General features: G+C 44.1%; 1 protein-coding gene across 1 annotated transcript in view; it reads right to left on the bottom strand.

Annotated features, from left to right (window-relative positions):
* Positions 1-17,134, bottom strand: part of FCHSD2 (FCH and double SH3 domains 2) — a 155,703-nt gene that overhangs the window by 34,353 nt on the left and 104,216 nt on the right. The window contains exons 9-10 of the mRNA XM_067309054.1: positions 8,171-8,293; positions 3,073-3,168 (exon numbers count right to left, since the gene is read on the bottom strand). Coding sequence (XP_067165155.1) covers positions 3,073-3,168; positions 8,171-8,293 — 219 coding nt within the window. The remainder of the gene's footprint in view (positions 1-3,072; positions 3,169-8,170; positions 8,294-17,134) is intronic.

Below are 17,134 nucleotides of genomic sequence, written 5' to 3'. Positions count from 1 at the left end.
TAAGGACGCGATTTTTTGCCCTCGGTCTCCTTTTCTCGCAGGATAACATGCGGTTCAAGGCAAAGAATTCTTTTCCAGGCAGGAAACAGAGAAAAGCTGGCTAATTTCCTCTGTGTTTTTGCCACGTTCTTGCGGATACGCTTATCTGCGAAGCGCGGGGACAGCACGTTTTCGACGTGACAGCTTTCTGCAGACTTAATAAACATCGCTTTCCTCGGGAGAGGATGTTTTAGGATTAAACTGTCACTACGTCCCATACAATGGTCTCCGTATACGCTGGGTATGTGCAGTATCTTTTCGCTTGTAAGCCTGAAAGGATGCCCCAAGATACTTCTTTTTTTTTTAAATCCTGCTCTTCACATATATTTAAATCCATTTTCTGAATTCATTTATCAAAAGGATTAAAGCTGGTTGGGAGCCTTTTTTTAAACATGCCATTTCTTGGAGGGGTTGTTGTTATTATTATGAATTTATGTTAATCAAAATTAACTCAGACCTCGAAACAATTTAAATATTTCAGTAACGTTAACAAACGTTAAAGTCAAAGCCGTTTTTTTCAGATAAGGGAAAAAACAGCTAATTGACGTCAAATATTTCATAATGGATTTCTCTTTATGGGCACTTTCAAGATTCTGCGTTTTAGCCAGGATTAGCATGATGGCAGGGAAACACGAAAATCTTGAATATCCTATTTCATACCTACTTTTCTTACGAATACCGTCTTTTGGAGGCTCTGAGTGTGTGTGTGTGCATGTGTTCAGAGTATTTTGCAACTCAGTTGAGCTGTCTCTTGTGTACCTGGCTGCATTTTAGGACTTCCATGTCCCTCACCGCTCTCCAGAGCTCAGCAAAACAGCTCTCAAAAGCTCAGGAGCTTTCCAATCATCAAAAGCATCATTCGAAAAATTCTAAGATGGTTCACGGAAAATTAGAATTTCAATGTTAGTCTTTAGTGTGAAAACGATCATGCATATCCCACAAAAAACGAAAACCCACTTGGTAATTTATACAGGTCTTCTCCAAAGCGAACACGCGGCAAAAGAATGCTTGATAACCGTTCTTCAATTGAGGTTGTTCAATTTAATTGGAAAATATGGAATTTCTGACAAATTCAAAAGCCAAATCCCGAACAAAAGCTCTCATTCTGTGCTATTCCTTGAGTAAAAGCGTAAGCCGCAATTTCCTAAGTAGGATCCTGTTAGATGAAAGTTGCTATTTGGATCATGAGGAAGCTTGTACGACTCTTGTTTGGGTGAAAACCGGCTGCAGCGTAACCAGCTAGAAGCTCAAAAAGGCAGCGCAACGAAGAAATACAGTAATGCTAACGCTCGGGCGGGCTGGCCGGTGAGGAGTTCACCGCGTCTGAGGCGCTGGGACATCTTTAGACGTGAACCTCCCCAAAAGATGGTGCCGTTAAGCGGTACAAGCGGTACCCACGTACGTTGTCAGACCACCCGAGCGCCACGTCAAAGGATCATCTAATTTTTAATGTTAAAGACTGTAAGAAGAGCGAATTCCAATTCTGTTTTACATGGGGATAGCCCTCCGGAAAAAGAACAAAATTAAATTAGTAATGGGACTGTACTTCATCAGCGCATACTAATAGCCGCCAGTTGTTCTACAAGCTTCCCCATCCGCGGTAGAGAAGTTACCAATTCTACACACCACTGTCTCGAGCTGCGAAATTTTAATTCATGCCCCGAAAAGATTAGAATATCAATTACAAACGCCGTGCAAGCGCAAAGGACGAGCGTGAGGCTGCTCCCCACAAACAACGCAGATAAATTGCCTTTTTCTCGTTTTACGCTAACTTAAGTCTTATTATGGAGACAGGTTTGGGGGGTTTTTTTGGTTTTTTTTTTTACATATATGTATTATGCATTCTGTTGCCGCCTCTGCATGAGTAAATTTAGCATCATGTCACATGCACACCAGTAACAACGCAAATGTCAAAGGCTGATCATAAATACCACCAGGTACCTCCGCTATAGTCATTCTCATAGCACTGACAGGTGAGGGCTCAATATCCACCAGCTGAACCGCATTAAAACTCTAGACGCAAAGATTGCACAAAGACGAAAACACACAGCAACGGTTAGAAACGCAACGCAAATACAGTTAGACAGGCTCTGCTCGCTGCACGATGAACAACCTCAAAATCTACGTCAATAATTTGCTCTAGATAGAGAAGCTGGGAGAAAACTTAGAATCGCATTAAGGAGGAAAGACACGGGAAACTGTGTTAAAGCTGTTCGGCAAAATCACTCTTATAATCTATTACATATCCATTAAAAGGACTCCTGAAATTAATCGCTCAAGCTGGAGGCCGAGACATTTCTATCCGTGTCAGTTTATTAAATATGAATTCAAGTAATAAAGAGCTGCACAAGGTTAATTTTTTTTTAAATCTAGACTTGTTTTAAATTGGTATTTTTTTTAAATAACGTTAGGAGTGTTGGTGGGACATCGATCACGATTTTTAAAGCCCTGTTAGGAGATGTATTTGCACACTCTGATTTGCTTAAGTTCATTAATGATTGCTGTGGAAGCGATGCATGTCCCAGAATAGTCTTTTCAGAGGATATTTTGGAATGCAGTATTTTAACTGTATTCTTCCTAAATCAGAAATTGTTTTGGGTCTATAGATACTCCTTGAGTAAATTAGAGGAAAATGCACGTTTTATTTGGCGTAGCATCACTCAATGGGTAAGCCAATATCAGCGAACGTTTTGAGAACCTCAGCAGCACACAAAAAGCTAACAAATTTCAGCACGAAACATGCTGAAAGCAGCGAAACGCAGGACCGTTAGTCACACAATCTGGTCACAAAAGAGATCCGGCTCTTTCGCGGATGACAATACTGGCGTTGTGCCTGTCTGAGGCTTTGTTACAATCACCCACCGTAAGCCGATCTGGTGCAATCCGGCCGCTTTCCCTTTCTTCTCCAAAAAGGCAGCCTGAGGCTAACGCGCACCGGGATACCAGTGAACACTAATTTTGCACCCGTCTATAAAGAAGTTCTCGGAAATACCGCGAGAACAAATAAAGCAAAGGATTTAGCGAGGTCCTTACAGTGTCGCTGTCGCACGGTTGGAACTGGAAGGGCTGCGGCTTGCGAAACACGGCGTTCTCCTGCAGGAACAGCTGCAGGTTGTAATCCCGCACCACCTGAGGAAAGAGAAAATGCCATTGAGATCGGTTCCTCTGCAAGCTTCCAAACACGATACGTGCTATATAAAGTATGCAGTGTCGCTACCATAAACGTTTTTCTCTCCTCTCGTGGATCACTTCTCGTATGGAGTTATTTCTTAAAAGGCCTGTTTTCGCGCAAGTTATTAGTCGCAGCAGCTAAAAACACTATTTGGAATAAAGCATGTAAAAATCGTTTAAAAATGCATCTCTTTACATTACACAGCTTCCAGAGAAATCTCTCATACTTTGCCATATCACAACTACTTCGGCCACCAAATTTGTTCAGCGAGACATTTCGGATAGCACGGCATCTATCACCGAACAAATCAGTCATGCCACAAATTGCACCTATTTACAAAGAAAATCTCAGTAATTGTAGCATTAAAAATAGGCTCACTAGCTGGCGAACTCTACGAGGTTTTCATCGCTTCGATTGATGGAAATGCCGAAATAGCAACGTGAAGCTACAAAGACGAATTACCAAAGTGAGGGTTTAAATGAGCAGAAGTCTGTAACAACGACGATGGGTGTCCAGAAATAGCAGCAGCATTGTGTAGGGCCAAGAACAGCAGCCTGCAGCGTGATTCTGAAAACGCAACTTGCTCTCCGATACATTAAAATGTTGACAGTTGCGTTACTGAAATACTGAATCGCACAAAAAATATTAATCTCCAGGTTGAAAAAAAGAAAAGCAAATAGTCCTGCAGGGGCAATAATGCGTTCATTTTAGACCGCAAGGTACATAATCTACCCAAATTGGTACAGCAGTTAACATAAACGCATTCAAATGTATAGAGAAGGTACCGAAAATTCACATAGGGAATTTGGATTAGGTATTCTGGGCAATTGGGAAAAAATGAGAGGAGGAATCATGTGCTGCCTCAGGAGAGGCTGAGCACGGACCCTGCCACCACGACTGTTGGTGTTAAACCGCCACAGAGATTGCAGCACGCCTGACCCAAAGGGGTTTATTTGCAGGGCTCGCTTTCGCATAAAAGGTTTCCTGGATCCAGCCATGTTGCCAGATCCAACAGAACCAACAGAATGGTTGAGGTTGGAAGGAACCTCTGCAGATCATCTAGTCCAACCCCCCCTGCTCAACCAGGGTCACCTAGAGCACCTTGCACAGCATCGCGTCCAGGCGGGTTTTGACCATCTCCAGAGAAGGAGACTCCACAACCTCTCTGGGAAACCTGTTCCAGTGCTCTGTCACCCTCACAGTCAAGAAGTTTTTCCTCATGTTCAGATGGAAGCGTCTGTGTTTCAGTTGGTGCCCGTTGCCTCTTGTCCTATATCTGGGCACCACTGAAAAGAGTCTGGCCCCATCCTCTTGACACCCTCCCTTCAGATATTTGTACACGTTAATAAGGTCCCCTCTCAGCCTTCTCTTCTCCAGGCTGAACAGGCCCAGCTCCCTCAGCCTTTCCTCATAGGAGAGATGCTCCAGTCCCCTAATCATCTTCGTAGCCCTTCGCTGGACTCGCTCCAGTAGTGCCACATCCCTCTTGTCCTGGGGAGCCCAGAACTGCACACACTACTCCAGATGTGGCCTCAGCAGGGCTGAGTAGAGGGGCAGGATCACCTCCCTTCACCTGCTGGCAACACTCTTCCTGATGCACCCCAGGATACCATTGGCCTTCTTGGCCACAAGGCCGCATTGCTGCCTCATGGCCAACTTGGTGTCCACCAGCACTCCCAGGTCCTTCTCCGCAGAGCTGCTTTCCAGGAGGTCAACCCCCAACCTCTACTGGTACCTGGCCTAACCTGATACACCAGGTCTTTCAAGGCACAGGTGCCGTGCAAGGCAGCGAGTCCATCAGCCTTCGCTACCTGAGGTCTAATAGGGTCTTTCTGACGTATTACTGCTGTAAGGGATGGCGATATCAAGCCAATTTTTCATTTTCTTCTTTTAAAAGGCCTCAGAAAGGGCAAAGCTTTACCCAGTCCCCTATTCTATCGCGAACGCATTGCATACGTACGTATGTATACACACTTTGGCATAGGATTTGATGCCGTACGGTAATTGCACGCCTAAGGAAATGACTGCAACTGAATGCGAAATACTAAGCAAAAGTCTGAGAAAATTTCAAACAAAGATGGTTTTTCAGATATTTTAACAAAATACACTTTCACTGTAGAAACCTAACTCACAAGCAACTCATTTTTTCCAAGAAAAATCACCTTAACAAGAACGCTCATGAGAAATTTTCCTTGAAAGGCAAAAGGTTTAGTCATAAATAAGGGAAACTCTATTATAGCGTCCGTCCTGCTGTGAGACAGTGCAAGTCCAGCAAATAAATACCCTGGAGTGCACACGCCGCATATCTGACAATTATTAAAAAGGAAATAAAAAAAGACTTTTAAGCAACACAATATTCTCCGGATTTAACAGTAACTTTTCCAAATGAATTTCCTGCTATTCAAGAATTCAATGTTATTGTGCATTTTTTCCCACGAAGCCAACGTCAATACGTACATTTGAAAACAGACTTGAAATCAAATGTTTAGCATATAACGTACGCAGAAATAACGCATGGTCAGAGATGCGCGTAAACAAAATGATGAAAAACTCGAGATTGGTGAAGCTCCTCAACAGGAACGTCGCCAATTTGGTCATGCAAAGCAGCTAGTGGATTTTCACAAAACGCTCTGAAGCAAATCAGATTTTCTGCATTTAAAAGATAAGTCCGAGAAGTGCGAGTCCTGAGTAAGACTGCGCAACTGAAAAGGAACCTGAATTGCATTTTTATACGCTTGGTGTCAGGTGGCAGTATTTCTTGGATGTGACACAGGGATGACGTGGGTCACTCCAGCTCAGCAATAATAAAACCTCCAAAACCGCACAGTTTATCGTGAAATAATGTGTTGCAAGCCCTTCATCTCCAAAGCAAGTTTTCTGTGCAAAATGTTTCCATAAACCGCTATTCCCCTCTAACCGAATTAGGAGGCTGCCGCAGCGCCGATGAAGGACACCCATCTAACCAGTTGACCGCAGTGCAGACGAGCCCATCTGAACGGGCCGCTTGTGGCTCCCTCCGTATTCAAGGGAGATGAACGGGCACTTCTAGGCAGCAACCCACCTAAAGCAAACAGCATTTAATCCCATCCTATAAGCAGAAATGCAAATTTGACATTTAAGATGAAAAGGAAAACCCCAAACACTTCTACCTGAAGTAGCGTGAAGCATCTTTTTTAGGTATAGCTTAGCAAGCTTGTGATCCGGTATTTAACGAAGAACAGGGGAAGTATGGAAAAAAAACAACAAATATTGGAAGTCTTTGCTTTGATGGCAGGCTGCTTTTTATTCTGAATTACTATTGGAGTGTTACGTGTTTAATATTCAAGCTATTTTTAAAACACCTTCACCCCTCCTCTTTGAGCTGCTTGCTGCAACATGGACCTAGAGGAAAATGCCGTAAGCTCAAGAGAAAGGAGGAGGGAAACTTATGCTTGTGGGATAAGAGGTTCATGATGGGCACGTGAAGATACTCTACTTTCATATATCTAGAATTTTAGCCACTGATTAATGCATTTAGTATTTCAGGTTTTCAGAGCGAGCCACGGATGGTAAGTGGCAACGCAAACTTCTCTGTTCTGCGTTCTTGAACCAAAGGGAGAGGAGAGAACTGGCGCCGACGAGCTACGCAGCAGTGGTAAAAAGCCTGTTCAGACCTGACAGCTGTATTTACATTTTTGCTCCGTCTCCAGGCATTGTACTAACTTAGCAAAGCAGCAGCAGCAATGGTTTCCTCAACCATCCAGCACGAAGTTGCTACTGCATAAAATAAGCGGGACCTGCAGGCTCCCGGCCGCGCGGAGGCTTGCTGGCACGAGCTATCGCAAGCTCAGCGCAACTACATGACGAAGGTATTTCCATGCAAATAAGCCGTTTGGAAACGACAGGTTTAGCTAGATGAAATATTCCAAATATTCTGATTATAAAGCATTTAATGCAATACTGAGCAACGCATTCTAAATACACAGGCATTACATATAAGCGTATTTAGCATAAAGATTTGAAATCAGCATTTGCAGGGAAGATGTATTTGCAGGCAACCTGAACGATACACACAGAGGTCAGTTATTGAAAGTCCTTTTCCAGAGGAAGATAAAATGGTATTTTCATTATTTTTGCAGTAACCGCCGAGGAAATTCCACGACTAGCTAGAATGAACCAATTTTTAACCCACCCATTTTAGCTTAATAAGATGCAAGATAACACGCTTGCAGGTGAATAAGAAATGCGTTAAAAACGTTGTTTCTATATAAGTCCTTACGGCACAAGCTGGGTAAAGCGTGCTCTGTTCCTGCGTGGGTGGTCGTGGTGTACACATAAAGGAATATTATGACTGCACCAAAACACTTCAAGTCTACTGGGTTTGAGGCTTGTCGGCATTTTTTTTATTTTTTAGCCCAACAGATGAATTATTCAAGTATCAGAATTATCCTGGAAGGGATCGCGTATCTCTGATTTTGGCTGCTCGACAAGGCAAACAAACCACGTCTATGACGAGACTCGAATCGGCTTTCTGTATTTGCCATTCTTAATTCAAAGGAGAAAGAGACGCAATATTTTGTTTTTAAGTTGACAGTTGATTATTAAGAAATGATCCAAACGGTTTCCTACAGCTCTGCCATGATGGGTGACTAATGCTATTTCGGAATACACAGTACAGAACCTTCAGCTGCAATTTCTCTTTCTAAATGCGCAGAGTGGATATAACTGGACATGTCTTGCTTGCTGTTCTCTAAAGATCTTGCACGATGTAAATGCACTCAGGAGAAGGCAACCTGGGTGGCAATAGGAAAAATCCTCCCCAGGAAAACTGTCCAGTTGCTTTTAACTTAATGCCGCTCAGGGCTAACCAAAAATAACGACCCTTCAGATTTGTCATTATTTTGGAAGCGAATCTTAAGACTGAGAACTTCTATATGCTGTAAGTATTCGGTTACGAAGGATCGTTCAAGGGAAACTTACCCTGCTGGAAGTCTCCAGTAAAAACTGGAACGTGTTTTGTACGGCTTGACAGGTCTCTAGCTCAGTCCTGCTGAACGCCATTAAATAATCCTTAAGGTGATCGTATACATTCCCATCGAGAGCCTAGACGAAGAGGGAAAGAATTAAAGAAAAGCAGTGAGTACTTTACAAACGTGCTTCATTAATATTCACGTGTCGATTTTTTAAAGATGCCCATATTCAGTGTTTTTAAAGCATATTCACCTCCAGTTGCTAGAACAGAGTGGAGAGGGACAGGTGGACATGCTTCGTTTTTGACAGGAAGGCATGACAGGGCTTTATTTCCATTAGATGGCACCACAGAGCACCGTAACCGTATCACGTTATTAAACAATTTCCATCCAGTTGTGCAATATAACCACGGCAGAGCACGGAGGTCGCGTTTGGATAAGGGAATTTGCTTAGGGACGTGTTATTTATGTAGAGAAGGTGACCTAGCAATCGAAAGGACACGTGGCCGCTACCAGCCCGAGCGCTCGTTAAATCACCGCGCGGCACTCTAAATGACATTACCCGGGCGTTTAATATCTGTGTGCTTCAAGCACGTACCTATTTGCTCATTAATAAATGCTAATCAATACCTGCCGTTTTACACATGGGCCACGCATCCCTTTTTTGCACAGAAATAGCAAATGCGTAGCCCATTGCTGTCGTAAACGTAATAATTAACAGCCGACAACATCGAAGTCCAAGCTCCAAAGCCTTGCTGTAACCGGAGCCATAAAAATCATATTGCATGGCCTAGGTTACACGCAGGTTTAACGCCAGCCCTCCGTTGAACGCGCGCTAATTTGCAAGTGACTGTCGCTTAATTTCATTTACATTTCATGGATATTCATTTACATAGTACATACCAGATTTCAGCTAATTAAAGACTATTTGCATCGGTTTGTTTAAATCGTTTTGAACGCTCCGGGGAGGGGAAAAAAAAAAAAAAGTGAAATTGCGCAAGCCTTACGAAATAGCTCGTGCTCCAACGAAAAAAAAATAATCAAACTCGACATTCAAGGCGAGGCGAGCGAATGCAGGCAAAAACAGATGCAAATCGCTCGCAACCAGAGACAAAAACCAGGAGGGATTTTCCTTTCGCAGGAAGCTTTCATCCAGCATCAACCACGGGAAACACTGGATCTAGACTATCCCAAATGAAGCCTAGCTTGGAGGAAGAGAGTAAAACCGTGCGACTGGGATCCTCTAAACACTAAGGTCATTTCTGACCCTCTTTCACCGCTCCTCTTGCGGCGACGCCGGTTCTGAAGGTTTGCGCCAAGGCGCCAGAACATCCCCCCCCTCCGGCGCGATACGGCGGGTGGGCGTGAAAGGCGACGGCGGCAAAGCCCACGGAGCTGTCGGCGCCTCCGAACGGCGCTCCGGCCTTGCTGCTCCCGTTCTTTAAAGGCGGTTTCAGGACGACGAAATCCTGAAAAGCCGGCGAGAGCCGTCGGAGTCGAAGTTGTCGAAGGCGGCGCAAGGCGACGCAGTCCCGTTGGCCAGCAAAATAAAGCCACGGCTAAGGGTACGGCTCCAACCAATATTAAAAAATTCAGGATGTGTAAACGGAATTATATGGAAAAGTGACAATTCCATCGGTTTCAGGATTAGCCTGCTGCGTGGTTCCAAGCTGCTTTCCGTGATAACGTATCTGTTCCTTCTCCAAAACGGCAACTATGTTATATCAAGCTGGATATTTTGCTATTAAAGAGATTTGGCTTGATGAACCACCCAACGTAAAGGAATGTGCAGACGCGATTGCTTTATATATAACCCGACCGTCGTTTCCATTTACAAGCGCTCCGACGCCGACCACCCAACGCCGCAACTGAGGTTTGCAAAAGCCTTTTCAAAGTTTCCAATCGCGCGACTTGAAGAGGAAACGGAAAAGAAGAAAAGAAAAGAAAAGAAAAGAAAAGAAAAGAAAAGAAAAGAAAAGAAAAGAAAAGAAAAGAAAAGAAAAGAAAAGACCACCAAAAGCCCAAGCCCCTAACGCACATTATTCCGTTATGTTGGCATTTGTTCTCTTCCCGAAACTCAGCAGAACAGACTCACTTACTGTATTCCAATCAGACTGAAAAAACCTGTCTGTCAAAGGAACTTTGCCAATGCAAAAAGCAAATCAAGATTAAAAAAAACCCAAAAAACTGTCATCTTAAGAACTTAATATGAAGTTAAATAACACTGAATTACAATTTCCAAGAATGGGGAAAAAATGTTTTTATAGAATAATTTCTTTTCAGTGGAATTCCAATATTAAAGGTCCAAAACTACTTTTCCACGTGAGTCAGAGCATTATCAGATAGTGGGACAAATTAGGACGGAGAAAAATTGAAATCATTAGTAAGAGCAATGGATAAAGAGTCAAACAGAATCGAATTTTTATTTAAAAAAATACTATACAGATGATTCGGGGGGGGGGAGGGAAACACATTTTTCTGCTTTCAACATACAGTTTCAAGGACGGGATAACATATGCTTTAGAAGCAACCAAATTTCTCAGTCCCAACTGAGTTCATGATTTTGAGGACGTATATATATTTTTTTAATCCGAGCGACTATCTAAAACATTTTAGGAACTTCTCAGATGCACTGGTTTTAATAGTTCTGTCTCAAAGACTTAAATAAAATTGTATTTTAAAAATGTTTAGCACATTTGGTTGCTTTTCGGACGTTGGTCTTCGCCTAAGACGATATATAATGCACATTGCAGCAAGGAGAAAGCGTTGAACGTACCACGTTCAGACTGAACTCTACAATCCCCCCCCGGAAACCCCCAATTCTTCCAATAAGGCAGCAATCGTGGATCGACTCGAAGGTTTAATTTTATTTAATTAAGCGTCTTCCCTTTCACTAGGACTTTTAACAACCTTAAAGCACCGCAGCGGTGTTAATTTTGCCGATGTTGGGTACGAAAAACGTCGGCGAATGCTCAGCAAGGCGCCGCCGCGTTGCGGGAAACAGTATAACCGATGCCGAAGGCTACGAATTTCCTTACGCGGGTGGAGGCAGCAGACCAAAACGAGACCTGCCCCGTCCCCTCCCTGCCGACCCGCTGCAAACCGACAGGGAAGGGAAAGTTTTAAACGGACTCCGCCGAGAATCATTGTGTTCGGCGAGCGGTAAATCTGCACGTTGTCCCTTAACTCAATGGCTTTTCATCACGATAACGGGACTCGTTTTCCTGTTTAGGAAGGCAAGCAAAAGCCCAAAAGAAAATGGGAGATTCGTATCACAGATGCCACCTTCCTTCTGGTTTAGGTAGCCTATTAAAAGCTGTTTCTAAATTCTTACACCGCCCGATTTCCATTTACATTAGAAACCTTATTTTCCTCTAGCCTTGATTTTTTAAATAAACTGTGATTCATTAAGAACAGGGACTGTATTTTTCCTCCCATATTTTCCATAACACTGCCTTAAACCTCTTCTTACTTAACATTAAAAAAAAAAACAGCATGAATTGCGCAACATGCATGCTGAAAAAACATTTTTGAGCGTTTGCCTTAAAAAACGTGTCCATAATCCACCACACAGGCAGCGCGGTCTCAATAACGGTGCAGTTTTAAGTGTGGGAATTTTGAGTTGAATGATTTTGGCAAATGAGGCTCAAACTGTATTAAATTTGATATGCAAATAACTTAAGAAGTCTGTGATCAAGAGTGCATAAAGAGAAGAAAAGTTGAGGTACACACAGGAATAGCTAAATTGTTAACAGCAGTTATTACTATTAATTAAGCCAATGGCGTTAGCATCCTTTGCGGTCTTCACGTTATCTCAAGCACGGCAGCAGATCTGATTATTTGGCTCTCTTGGTTTCTCTTATTTTTAGGAAAACTCTCAAATTTGATGCTGAGAAAGCGATGACAATAGAGTATTTTAAAAATTCTTCTAAATTGTGAGAGTAATAAAGTCAACAGCTTGAACCAGCCGGCACCGCCGAGCTCAGCAGTATTGCGAGCAGTGATACACAACGGCATTTGCCAAGGACATTTGGGGGAAAAAGGAAGGAAGGTCAGGAAAACCCATCCTTTTTTGTTAACAATTACATTCCACAGCGATTTTCTCTTAAAAATGCTGATTGCTATTCCCGGCAGTAATTTATTCTAGGCATCAATTGCTCCTAATACAGGAGAAGAGCTTGGTTTAACTCTTACCCTTTTTAAACGCGTCCGTCACTGCAGTATTTTGACACTGCTGGAATACCTGTCTTCTCCATCAAGACACCTTAACGTGAAAGCACATCGGGTGTTTGTCAACAAGCCCAGCTCCTATATATAAATTACCAACAAACCCCAGATCAAAGCAATATAAATATCCCTGAACAGCACGCTGCGCGTCTGCTGGCGTGAACCGAGGGCGCGCTCCCGTTTCTGCATTTCTCAGCCAGGGCAGTCCTGCAGGAGCCACGGCACGGTGCCTGCGCTGAGCGCAGCTTTGCAGAGCAAAGCCTGGTTTAAAAACGACTGGGAGCCTGCTGCCTACCCCTGCCCTTCGCAGGCTCTCCGTTTTACAAAAATCCGCTTTTTCTGATGAACCATATGTGAGAGCAGAGGAGCCAGAGCCTGCTGCCAAGAGAAGCAGGCAACACAAACCTATCCTCTCGTCTGGATCGAGAAGTTAGTGCTGGATTTCCTTGGCCTGCAAGGAGAGAGGACCTTCCAGGTTTAGCACTCAGAAATCAGGATTTGAAGCGATGCAGTAGTAGAGCCCAACAGTTTACATCCAGTGAACAACGGTGCTAAGCTAAGGCCAAAGGAATTTGCTGTAGCACGGGATAATCCTGCACATCTGCATTCCTGGGAGAGGATGGAGAACAAGCTAAAACACCATGTATTTTTTTACTTTAAAAGCTTTGTTCCTTCTAAAATGCCAAAACAAATATAAGTGATTTGACCCCATGCACAATACGTAAGGTGCCGTAGCGTCCATGCCTGTTTTACAGCGAGGTCCGATTCCCTCTCGGGGAACTATCACTAGCCCAGCCCTGACCACGACCATCTGGAATTTAGTGGGGTCCCTTCAGCATAAAAGGAAAACACAATTTGGCTAAAGAAGATAAATCTGGACAGAGCGAGGAAGGCCTCTATCTAATTTGGTGCAGGCAGCTGCTATCCAAAACGCAGGGCTGCAAGAGCCAGGACCAGTCCCAAAGGAGCAAGTGTAGAAAGGAGACAGCTCAGGCTCTGGGGTTTTTATATATATATACATATATATATATAAAAGCACACAAAGGAAAAGAAAAAAAGAAAAAACATATATATATATATATATCCTTCTTTCTTTCTTTCTTTCCCTTTGTGTGCTTTTTCCTCCCTGGCACCCTCATTACATCTAGTTTGAAACCGGAATTCTTTCTGCGTGTGGAAGAAAAGCAGCACTAGGCTGAAAGCCTTGATTTTCTTAGAGGACTGCCGCTGTGCGGCTACCTGGGATGTGAACAGGGAAAAAGCCTTCCAAATAACGATTAAGGTACCCCAGGTATTTTGCCTTAGCCAGCTGGCGCGTTCCTGCAGAGCATACAGCTCCTGTGTACACGCTGACGTCCCTTCAATGCTTCATAAAAATCAAATGCTACCCCAAGAACACTCTACTTTTTCTTCAGTTTCCTACTAAAGCTGCTTTTGATTGCTTCCTGAAGTAATTCAGGAATTATTTTCAATAATTTATTATTATATCCTGAATATAATTCGGGAGTTACTGAAGCAATTCAGGAAGCACCATTGCTAAGTACAGGTGGATGGTCAAGTGCCCTGGGCACCTTCGTTATGCTCAATACCGGCAGCATGTCCTACTTTAAATGCTGAGCATCATCAGAAACAAGGCATTGGCCAAAACTAAAAAAAAAAAACCTAGGTAGTAACTTACAGGCATTTTGACTTTGCTAGCCCTTACTGCACTTGCAGGAAACCGTTACAGAGTCACAGAATGGTTGAGGTTGGAAGGGACCTCAGGAGATCATCTAGTCCAACCCCCCCTGCTCAACCAGGGTCACCTAGAGCACCTTGCACAGGATCACGTCCAGGCGGCTTTTGAATATCTCCAGAGAAGGAGACTCCACAACCTCTCTGGGAAACCTGCTCCAGTGCTCTGTCACCCTCACAGTCAAGAAGTTCTTTCCTCATGTTCAGATGGAACTGTCTGTGTTTCAGTTTGTGCCCATTGCCTTGCGTCCTGTCGCTGGACACCACTGAAAAGAGTCTGCCTCCATCCTCTTGACACCCTCCCTTCAGATACTTGTACACGTTGATAAGATCTCCTCTCAGCCTTCTCTTCTCCAGGCTGAACAGGCCCAGCTCTCTCAGCCCTTCCTCATAGAAGAGATGCTCCAGTCCCCTCATCATCTTTGTAGCCCTTCACTGGACTTGCTCCAGTAGTGCCACATCCCTCTTGGACTGGGGAGCCCAGAACTGGATGCAGTACTCCAGGTGTGGCCTCACCAGGGCTGAGGAGAGGGGCAGGATCACCTCCCTCCACCTGCTGGCAACACTCTTCCTGATGCACCCCAGGATAACATTGGCCTTCTTGGCCACAAGGGCACATTGCTGCCTCATGGCCAACTTGGTGTCCACCAGCACTCCCAGGTCCTTCTCCGCAGAGCTGCTTTCCAGCAGGTCAACCCTCAACCTGTACTGGTGCATGGGGTTATTCTACCTCCCAAGCCACCAACCTGGTCCTATTTCAGTGAAATAAAGAAGATATTGGCCCAATAAGCGCATGGCAGCAGGAGGCCCCTACTGCTACAAAAAGCTCTTCTGCCACCTATCTGGCTGCTGCACTGTAACCTCTTGCAATTTCAGCGAAGGTAATTTTAGGGAATTTGCACCACTCTCCCGCTGTACTGCTGCTGGAAAACTCATTAGCTTGTCTTCTTTTTCTTTTTTTCTTTTTAAATCAGCACCCTGCATGGCTGCTTGCTCTTCAGAGGTAAATCCTTAAATAACAGGCTGTGAACGAGGAAGCGCAAGATGTCGCTGGGAGGTGCTGACACGCATCCACGCAGCTCCGGAGCAGCGAAACACCGAACCATCTGGGAACGGGAGGGGAAAGGGAAAAAAGCAGCCCAAAAGGTAGGAAGAGAAGCTGATGACAAAGGTGTAACGGCTCTACTTTATCAGCAAACCAAAAGGCTGCAGAAACCATCTTCGTTTCCTCCCCTTTTGCCCCAACCTAGACAAGGAGCTTTCAACATGGGCAAACACGGCCCGGAGCTTTGTATTTTCCCCGCGTCTACAGTTTGGGGCTTGTTTGCAGGTCCTTCATTTGCTCTCCTTAGTCACTCGACGCTTGTTCCGCACATCGTTTTGTTCCTTTGCAGTTTAGGCAGGGTCACTCTTTCTAAAAGTCGGCTCTACGCACCGAAAAAACACATAACGGCCACCAACGCGTGCCCGTTACCTTCCCCCGGTCCACAAAGGCCCTTGAAAGCAAGTAGAAGCAACATTAATGATAGCACCGAGGACTCTTTCTCGATTTGCCTCGACCAGATCACACCATAGCTGTCCCATTTAATAGCGAGGGTTTGGAGGTCAATAGAGGCACCAAAGGAAATCCCCCGCATAACCGCTTGCCCCACGAGGCAGACGGCCCTGATGAAGACAGCGTTAAATTAACGTTTCGGCGATCAGGAATAATTCTACTGAAGTCAGTGGGAATACCCTGATGCAAGCTTTGCATAAGAGCGGGGAAGCAGGTCTTCAAATTCGACAGCATAAGGCTTAAAAAAAACCATGGAAGATTAAAACCTATTCTTTATAATCCAGAAATGCACCTGTTTTTCCCAAACATCTGCAAAGTCTGCTTGGACCTATTTTGCTTTCGATTTCACAGCACTGGAATAAATCTAAAGAGGATCCTTCTTCTGACATTACTGATTTTTTAATGAATTGTTCTGGTGCAATCACGATTGCTTTAGTGCTTCCTTATTCTTGGGAAGAAAAAAAAAAATCTGGCTCAAATCCAACACTCGGAAGAAGGCTTTGCGGCAGACTGTCACCATCACGGTGAGATCTTCGGAGCGTGCTGTACCATTCGCGCCAGCAACGCTTCGCTTCCTTCACGCTCGAGAAACGCACGTTTCGACTTTTTGAGCGTTTCTCCAGCGCGTCGTGCTGTTCGAAGATTCGCACGCTGCCCACAGCGTCGTCGCGATGGCTGCTGAACGCCTGGGTAGGAAGCGCTGTGTCTAGCGTTTGTCCGCGCAGTTGGCTTTCTTCTGCTCTTCTCCAACGGCAGAATATACCCTGCAATGAACTATTGGGTTGCTTAGTTTTTATATATGTTTCTTACATAATTGACATCAATGTGCATACGTCAAACACATTTCATACCAAATCCCACGCTGCTTAATAGTGAAAAATACTCCCTTGAGAGATAAAATGCATACAAAAAGCGTTAAAAAAGAAAAAAAAAAGCTAGAAATTCAGATACGGATTAAACGCGTTCCTCACAAGTTCTTTTTTTCTCCTTTGCATTCTTCCATTTTCTGAACTGTTTTGCACGACGCCGTGTCTCGTTCTTGTGGATTACTGCATCTTTCTCTCTCAGCCTCTTCATTTTCTCTTTAACTGCAGTTAATTTTTTTGCCCAGCGTGCTTTTCACATGCGTTTCTTCAAATACATCTGCTGAACGGAAACTTTTCTGCTCTCTCACACAGCCTGTTCTTCCCCACCGCGACTTGGATTTATCACCTCCATATGCCGCTTTAAACCCTGAACACGGGTTTAGAGTTACCTGCCAGTTAGAGCCAAGCGCTCACGGAAGAGGCTTTTCAAAAGACGCTCTGGGAATAAGTTCAGTGGCGGCAAATGTCGCGGTATTTAAAAAAAAATTAGAGACGATACTTTAATGACATTAATCCATTATCGAGCTCTTCAGATTTTTATCAAGCCAAACCGACACAGTTTGCAATTTGCCATGATGAAGTAACTTGCAGT

The sequence above is a fragment of the Apteryx mantelli genome, chromosome 1, assembly GCF_036417845.1.
Source record: "Apteryx mantelli isolate bAptMan1 chromosome 1, bAptMan1.hap1, whole genome shotgun sequence".
NCBI classification, from domain to species: Eukaryota; Metazoa; Chordata; class Aves; order Apterygiformes; family Apterygidae; genus Apteryx; species Apteryx mantelli.
The sequence above is the reverse complement of the archived record's forward strand: the minus strand, read 5'-3'. Positions and strand labels throughout refer to the sequence as shown.